This window comes from Nicotiana sylvestris, chromosome 6 (assembly GCF_000393655.2).
Source record: "Nicotiana sylvestris chromosome 6, ASM39365v2, whole genome shotgun sequence".
Taxonomy (NCBI): domain Eukaryota; kingdom Viridiplantae; phylum Streptophyta; class Magnoliopsida; order Solanales; family Solanaceae; genus Nicotiana; species Nicotiana sylvestris.
This window is the reverse complement of record NC_091062.1, coordinates 142,523,817-142,532,916: the sequence shown is the minus strand read 5'-3', so window position 1 is coordinate 142,532,916 and position 9,100 is coordinate 142,523,817. Positions and strand designations below refer to the sequence as shown.

Below are 9,100 nucleotides of genomic sequence, written 5' to 3'. Positions count from 1 at the left end.
TCTTGAGAAACAATTGGCAAAAACATAAGTTTGGGGGAGATACAAGGAGATTGAAGTGATAAAGTACAAAGAAGAGAAAGAAATGAAGAAAAGGGAAGGCAAAGAAAAGAAAGAAGGAACAAAAAGAAAAATGCCAAAAAAGAAAGTGAATAAAAGTGAAAGGTTGAAGGGAATTCAAAATAAAATAAAGAGGAAAGGCTGAAGTAAATAGAAAAGGAGAAAAGTGAATGTCATGATCAAGAAATAGTGACGTTACGTCTCTCTACTTCCCCCGAGGAAGAAGAAAATGACTCAAAGAGTCGAGAAAGTATGAGCCAAAAAGAGAAATAGAGTGCTTAAGGAAAGATGAAACTATTCTATTCCAACAAGTCCTACCTTTGTCCAAAAGCCTTCATCACATCCCACAAAAGCCCTACATGATTTCAAGTTGAGTGAGCTTACATTAGTGGTGATTTACATAAGGGGCAAGATTATGGTACTTAAAGCCAGACTTGTGACGTTCTATTGAAAGAGATGAGCGAACTTTTCACAATCCTTGCTTCGAGTTTTATATTCAAAAGTGAGATTTGCTAATGGAAAGTAGAGGAGGAGGAGTTTGGGAACCACAATGACCTACATAAAGAGTGAGCTTCCTTGATAAATAGAGTCAACTCTTGATGCTCTAGTGTCACACTAGAACTCTTGTACTCAAAAGGTTAAATCATTGTGTTGTTGATAATTCATATGTGTTGTGGGTAATTGTTGGTCCCAATTGATGTATAATTGATTCGCCTTGGGCTAGCTGAAATATCCCTTTTTCTAATAAAGGTGGGAATTGCCTTATTTGCTTGAGGACAAGCAAAAGCTTAAGTTTGGAGGAGTTGATAAGTAGGGATTTTTTGACCGCTTATTTGCTCTCTTTTACTTGTGTTTTAGCTAAACAATGCTTAATGGCATTCCCAAAAACTAAAGAAATGAGCTTGCTTGCAGGAATATTAGGAAACGAGCCAAAAAAGTCAAAATCAACTCATAAAGGAGTCAAAAGTGAACAAGAACCAAAACAGGTCAAAAAGGACAGTAGTGCGGACCGCACAATTCTAGTGCGGCTGCAGAGGGAAGATTCAGAGAGTAGTGTTTAGGCCAGCTAAAGGCATGTAGACCGTACCAAAATTTTGCAGTTGCAGGAGGTCAAGTGAGGCTGCATTCATTATTATGCGGTTCGTAGGATTGAAGAATCAGAGAGCCATTTCAAGTCCAAAAGCAGGAAGTGCGGACCGCATCATTTTTGTGCGACCGCATAATCAGAAGTGCGGCCGCACCCATTTTTATATGGACGCAAAAGCCCCGAAGTTCCAAGCCCAAGTTCCAAAGAATGCGGACCGCACGATAATTGTGCGACCGCAGAAGCTCATTGTGCGGACCGCACAAGAATTATGCGGCCCGCACAACCTTCGCAGGGGCATTTTTGTCTGATATTTTCAGCTTAGTATAAATAGAACTTTTTGTCATTTTTAGGTAAAGATTAGTTTTTAGAAGTGCACATGAGCCATTTTCCTTACTGTTTTGAGTGATTTTGTACTAGATTAACTTCTAAACATTAGATTTTCTTTCTCTAATCAATTATTATGCATTCTATCTTAAATTCTTCTTGTATTTCTTTATATTTCATGAGTAGCTAAATCTTTAGATAGGGTTGTTACCCAACCATAGTATGGGTACTTAATGGGTATTTAATTTAGGGCTTGTTTGTGATTGGGTTAGTGATATTTAGCCTTGTTCATGCCTGAATTCTAGAATTAATGGTTGTAAACATTGATTCATGCCTATTTGACTTAGCCTTTACTTGAGAAAGAGAGACCAAGTCTAGGAAAACTTGGCTAACAAGGAATTGGGGTGAACTCAAGAAACTAGTAGCCCTAATTAAAGGGTCAAACCTAGAGATAGTAAGACCCGACTTGAGCATATATCACTTGATTTGTGCAATACCTATTTGGACTTGAGAAAGTCAAATTGGGCAAAATCACTCAAACTACTGAGAGGTATAGAGTGGGTAGTTGCGTGTGATTGCGATATTACGACCCCGACTAATCAAACTTAATCTAGAGTTTACAACCCATTAGGTAACCACCTAGATAGAAGTCACGACCCTAGATCCTTTACCATTTGGAAAACAACCAAACCCAAAAATATTGTCTTCTAGTTTATTAATTGCAATCAATAACTTAAAGTAGAAATAGAAACAACCAACAAGAATGTCGAAGTGTAATTTGAGGTACATTATACAATTACACTAGGTGTATACCTAATCCCATTTCTAACTCCCTGAGGATTCGACCCCGACTTGTGTTGGGTTTTATATTGCTTCGACCACCTCACTACCTAATTGTGGTGTGAGTTTGGGCGACATCAGTTATCTGCAAGCGTTAGTCCAATTCATAATATATGTAAAGAAAAGTAATGAATGGGGTCGTACCTTAGTAGTTGTATCGTTTTAAGTAGGTTATATTCCATTTGTTCGGTAGCCGCTCGTCGTTCACTACTTCGAGTTTGTATGATCCTTTGCCGGTGATCTTGATAATTCGATATGGACCTTCCCAATTTGGCCCCAGCTTCCTTTCGTTTGGGTTCCGGGTGTTCAGTGTCATCTTTCTTAGCACCTAGTCCCCGACATTGAAGTGTCAGAGGTTAGCTCTTCGATTGTAATACCTTTCGATCCATTGCTTTTGGGTGGCCAACCGAATGAGGGCAGCCTCGCGCCTCTCGTCTAACAGTTCCAGGCTCGTACTCATGGCCTTATTGTTTGACTCTTTGATCGCATATCGAAACCTAAGACTTGGTTCTCCTACTTCGACCAGTACTAGCACATCGGCACCGTAGACCAATAAGAACGGGCTGGTCCCAGTACTAGACTTTGAGGTTGTATGGTATGCCCATAGGACTTTGGGCAAAATTTCCTTCCATTTTCCCTTAGCGTTGGTCAACCTCTTCTTAAGATTTTGGAGTATAGATTTGTTCGTTGACTTCGCCTATCACGCTAAGGTGATAGGGTGTTGATGGGATCCTTTTGATCATATGGTCTTCGAAGAATTTGGTAACTTTACTGCCAATGAACTGCTTCCCATTGTCGTACACTGTTGTGCCCCTTTTTCTCGCGAAATCGGATTTTGACATTGACAACTCTTTTAAAGGAGGGATTATTAAAGAGAGAGTCGTCACCTAACGGATTAAGGTGCGTTAGGGCACCTATTTGCAAATGACTCGGGTTTACTAGTTTGCGTCACCAGAGATCGGGTAAGGGCTCAAATTACCTCGAGGAGAAGGTGTTAGGCACTCCTCGAGGTCCACAATGGTGGGTCCCGACCGAACTTAAATCATGTGAATTAGTCTAAGGGAAAGGAAGCAATTTGGATAAATGAAATAAACGATTTATTTTAAATAGAAATGGGGGGGGGGTCCTAAGTTTTTTAGCCTAAAGGATCACCTCGTGCAACATAAATAATACTTCGTAACTCCCTCAAGTCGGGGTGTTACTCATATTATTCAGCGAACACAGACTATCATCTCATGCTACCCGATTACTATCTTTAAGTTGTTTACTTAAGGCACTCTATTTAATTCTAAGTTGTACCCTATGCGTGCACTACCCGTCCCATGCCCATGGTCTAGGAGGCATTTGGACCTCTGTCAGGGTGGTTCTAGACTTTAACTTAGGCTGCTCAAAAGGAAAAATACTAAGCGACAAACAAAAAATAGTTAGGACTTTCAAATAGAAACAAGTATAGGCACAAGTTGGCCTCCGCCAAACTGGTTAACCTTGGCAGATTTTATCAGTTACCGGATCCTATAGGCAGGATATCTATGTGATGTTGAGCAAGCAGGAAGTTATGTACAAAACCAGTTTCTTAATGCAATTATTAGAACCTACAAAATTTGCCTACTGATTTTAGCATAATACGATTAAGCCTACTAGCATGGTATCTAGGTGTTTCATGCGATAGTAAATAGGGGCAAGTCACAGAAACATATCCAGATCATTAGTTTTAACCCTATATGCATGTTTCTAATGGAGGCAGCAGCATAGTGTTTGGAACTCATGAATAAGCGGGCAGAAATAACGATTTAACAGATTCAGACGTGCATTCTATAATTTGATCCAAATTTAGATCCTATAGGCATAATTTCTATAATTTGAACAGAACAGTATGTAAACAGGCATTTTGCACACACATTGGATCACATCATTTCTTATAGTCATGGTTTCTAGCAAAGTATAACATACCAGAACCAAGCATTAAGTCTATAGGCATGGTTGCTCGTATAGGATGATTAAATATAATAAGGTACCTATAGGCATGATTCCTAACACATCACATATAATAGCACACTGTTGGACCTATATGCAAGATTTCTAACACATTACATATAATAATATATAGTTGGACCTATAGGCAGGATTTCTACCTAACTTTTATTGCAAAAAAATGTAAAATAAGAAACCCTTCCCAATTTCACTAACACCCCAGAATTGTTATTACAAAATAATTATTATACACCAGAATTTAATGTAATAAACTACAAAGTAAGTATAACTATAGGGAGCCTACTGTAGACCCAAATACACCTGGGCAGGCCAGGCCTTCAACTCACAATAGCTCCAAAATCCATGTTCATAGATACAACATAACCAGTTGTTGAGGGATTCACCCATATATCAGAACCCAAATCCCTAGTGTATCAGAGTTTCCAAGGGCTTCAAGAACCCAAGGCAGTGCTCACACTAGAGAGATTGATCAGAAACAGTTCAAGGAAAGACTAGAGACCAAGTCCTAGTATGTCAGAGTTCACAAGGGTCTCACATGGACCCTGAGTATTGCTCACACTAGGAGGTCAGAGGACAGAACCTAAATAGCCTTGGCTTTCAGCTGGCTAAGAATGAGGATTCAAAAGGATCAGATAGTGAAGGAATAGGGGGAAGTAGAATGTATTAGGGAATCCACTTAAGGGCAGAGTCATATATTGAACATATACAAATAGTAGACATGCTTAATCCCAAGCAAACTTAGTCAAGTTTTAGGGAAATAAATTCAGTCACATGATAATAAGACAAGTTATACAGTAGATTCATAGTGATAACAGAGGATCCAGATTAGACTAAGCGTAGGGATTAGTGTCATAGGAAGGAATCACAATAATTAGCAATAGATTAGGACATGTTAAAATTGATTGGGGCAATTACTAGAAGTGTCATAATATAGTAAGAACAGAGTTAAACATGCCACATTATAATGTACTCAAAGCAGAGTTGTTATACCATTAAGGAAGATATCTATACCTAATTAATCAATCCACAGGAAAGGCATAAAAGCATACTTACAAGCAGGTTCATAACTTAACTTCAAGAGATAGTTATCAATAATATAGACTTAAGCAGAATTTCATTAATCAACTCAAAATAAAGTTCAAATATGTCTCAAACTACAAGTAATATCATTTAGGATGATATAGTCTAATTGTAGTAACACATTGAGCAAATAATCATAATAAAATGGTAGAGGGTCTAACAACTCACCAGTTAAGATGAAACATAGAAGAAAGGAATCCAACAGTGTAGTAAATATCAGCAAACAGAAGCAAGAACTTGGGGATTTTTGACCTTGGCTTTCAGCCAGCCAAGAATCAAAATACAGAGTAAGATTATTCAGTAGAGTAGAAGCACACGACTTTAGTTTATAGTGGTATAAATTCATGCAAATATCTACTAAGGTTAACTAATCTCATGTGGTTAAAGCAAAATTAGTTTGAAGTGACTTTAAAAAAATGGTGCATGCTTTACCTGTATTTGTGGACCATTGAGGCGGCCAAAAACTTTCACAACCAGCACAATCGCCCTCTCTAGTTCTTACTGTTCGATCACCACCACGACAAAATTCCTTTGTAGCGAAGCGGGAGTGAGATTGTACCATTCATATAAGAGCCCAAAAAAGGTTTTGTTTTACAATAGCAAAAGATCACATAAAAGGTCAATACTTCCTGCAGTTGGAAAGCATAAATTGGCGCGTAAGAAAGGCAATCCGGATTGTAATAAAGAAATAAATAAATCAAACTGCATTATATTATAAATATATTGATTCAGAAGTCAGAGAAAAGAAGACAATTTCAACTATAAATACTTAAAAAATCTCACCTTTACACTTTTTTTTGATGGTGTTGGTGGTTGTAGTTTCAGCCTTGCGCTTGAATATTTAGATATCACATCTGCTGTTTCCATTTCTATCTCATCTGTACTTTGAGGCTTTACCTTGTTTTGGCTTCTCTCGCTAATTATTGGTGCAAAGATATGTTCCTTTTCTACGTAGGACAAAACTGATAGACTTGTACGCACAAAGTCAGAACTTTTTCAAGATGATTTTCTTAATTGAATTCGAAAGATTCTGTCTGAAAATGTGTCCAAGACATGGTTAATGGACAAGAGTTGTTTCTGAAAATGAAGAAAGTCAATTTTCAGATTTAAAGTGCCGGATAAAACAAAGTTGAGTGAAAGTAATATAAAAGTACATATAGATAATATTTTGCATGCAAAAAGGATTCAATAATGACTCATATAACTTCGCTAGAAATGATAGACTAAGAACATGTATAAAGTGCAGTAACAGAAATAAATAATTTGTATAAGTTTATACCTTGACACAGGTTGTGTCAAATATGTCTTCTGCTGTCATTGAGAGCATCTTTTCAGCGACATCACCGGAAATCATTGCAGTTGTTGAACCGCTACCATCAATAAGATCAATCTGAAACATACACCTGCAACCAAAGATGGTTTACATGTTGCAAAGATGTATTAATTCAGATACAGGTATAAATCTTGCAATAACTTGGAAGTTGTTATGTCATATTTATCAGATACAACTATAATGGAAGAGTCTCTTTTTAACTATTGATTTACAGGTGACAAAAATTTATTATTCAAAAGAGATATACTTTATTTATTTCTTACATTAAGTTTTCTGGAATTTGATTATGTAGTTAAGGGGTAGAAGGGAGAAGTTCAGTTGTTAAACAAATATGTACAATTTATTATCAGCAACCACTTATGCTAATTGTGTGGTATGGAGCTACAACACTAAGTAAGTGACAAATTATTTTTACTTCTACAAACAAAATTATATGGCAAAGCGATAATACCGAGGAACTAAAGTTGTCCTTCGTTTATACTTGGTGCAGTCAAAATCTCTTCTTTCCTTAGTTCGCAACTTCTGTTTGCAACCCGAGCATTCAAGCACACAGAACTTTTGCAAGTCACTTGAAATTGATATTTCGGCCTCGACATAAAAAATCCCAGTCTGGCAACAAAAAGAAAATCACATGTTCATCCGGGTTTTATAAGTAAACTACACACATTTAGATATCTACACACTTACAGAAGTTTGTGACTGAATTTATAGAGACAGGATATAATTGTAATTTTGAATTAAAACCAAATGTGAATTAAAAAAGAAAAAATAAGTACTTTCATTATTATTAAATGTTAATAAACAAGACTTTTTCTTTAACTCCTCTTTTACTTCACATAGCTTTTCACTCCTTTCCCTCATAGCGGAATAGTTGGTTTTATTACCTACAAACCAAAATTAATTTCTGCAATGGGAATAATTTTTTGTTGGGTAGGAATCATGAGAGAGGTGGATGAACTTGGTGATCTTGAGAAGTTGTCTGATGCACAACCTCCTGCGAGCATGTCTTTGTTTGCTTTTGCCCTATCATCACAACATATAGGAAATTGAATACGTTGTACACGTATATAATGAAGTCAGAGAATAACACTAAAAATCCTATACCACTTTATCAACTCCAATGCTTATGGATAAGCAGGATGAATTTGTATTGTTGAGTTGAATCTGGTTTGCAATGATAAACCTGTATAAAGTATTTGTGTAACTTTGTTTTCTTTTAAAATAAATGAGATATTTTAAAACCTGTATATATATATATATATATATATATAAAGGAAGATATTTGGGCACACTGATACCGTCATAAGTAGATATTCCGATACTCCTCCTAAGGATTACTGGATATCTTTCATCGTCGTTCATTTTTGGCTCGATTTTCTTCTGGATTATGGTTCCTTCAACTTCTGAGAAGTCCTCCCATAAGGTTAGAAGAAGTCGTTTTTTCCTGATAAATGCAGAATATAATTTGCTATAAGGATACATGTACGTTTTTGAAAAGTCAAATTGCAATTAGCCGTAATATAGTGTACTTACTGATTGTCGGTGACAGTAATCTCGCGACACTTATTTGGACCTCGACCTGCATATTTTGGAGGGCCACAATGGACAACAACTGCTAGTATATCTGCCAATATAAGGTTTTTTCAGAGAATATTTTTATAAAAAAAAAAAGTATAATGAGGTATATATATTAATATTTTTGAAAAAAATGAAGTATAATGAGATGTGTATATTATATAGAATCATATATGTTTCATCAACTAATGTTGGGTAGAAGTGAGTTACCAATTTCTGTAGCAGGATCAGGGGTCATATGAGCAATGTGGTCAAAATCAGCAAGATTCAACTTGCGTGGTGGTGGCAATGGTATCTCTCTCTCACTATTTTGTTCGACCAGTTCTACTATAGTTTCTTTGTCAAGCACCCAATAAAATTTATGTAAGGGTCTTCCATACTGTGTAGATGAAACTTTAACTCTTGCAGTGAAGATGAGATATGTGTGGAAGAGCTTAAGCTTGTCTGCATAATATTGAATGTCATCTCCCCACACCAGGGGCGGACCTAGGTTGGTAGTTGAGGGGTCACGTGATCTCGTTAGCCTCGGCAAAAATTTTGTATATACATTGTGAGCACGTGATTTTTGCTTCACGGAAATTACTCCAAAAGAAATCAAAAAATAAAACAAATGGTTTTGTTGTACAATTTTTTGGATTTTACGTGACATTTTTGGTAGTTAGTTGTAGTTTGTGTGTGATTGTTTAGTTTTGTTGAATGAAAATGCAAAAATGCATGTCGCATGTGAGTTTAGGATATCGTTCTACTATTAGGAATTAATCAAACCATAAGTTGGTTTTAAAAGGGAAATCACAAAATATGCAGCTGTTATT

At 36.5% G+C, this 9,100-nt stretch overlaps 1 protein-coding gene across 1 annotated transcript; it reads right to left on the bottom strand.

Moving 5' to 3' along the window:
• Nucleotides 1-4,486: 4,486 nt before the first annotated feature.
• Nucleotides 4,487-8,753, bottom strand: LOC104215613 (replication protein A 70 kDa DNA-binding subunit B-like). The gene is made up of 9 exons (XM_070150012.1): nt 8,499-8,753; nt 8,247-8,337; nt 8,012-8,157; nt 7,818-7,896; nt 7,598-7,736; nt 7,165-7,322; nt 6,660-6,783; nt 6,164-6,457; nt 4,487-6,009 (listed from the first exon to the last, which is right to left on the bottom strand). Exons 1-4 carry the CDS (start codon nt 8,524-8,526, stop codon nt 7,838-7,840), a joined length of 324 nt encoding a protein of 107 aa, XP_070006113.1. The 5' UTR covers nt 8,527-8,753; the 3' UTR covers nt 4,487-6,009; nt 6,164-6,457; nt 6,660-6,783; nt 7,165-7,322; nt 7,598-7,736; nt 7,818-7,837.
• Nucleotides 8,754-9,100: the final 347 nt, after the last annotated feature.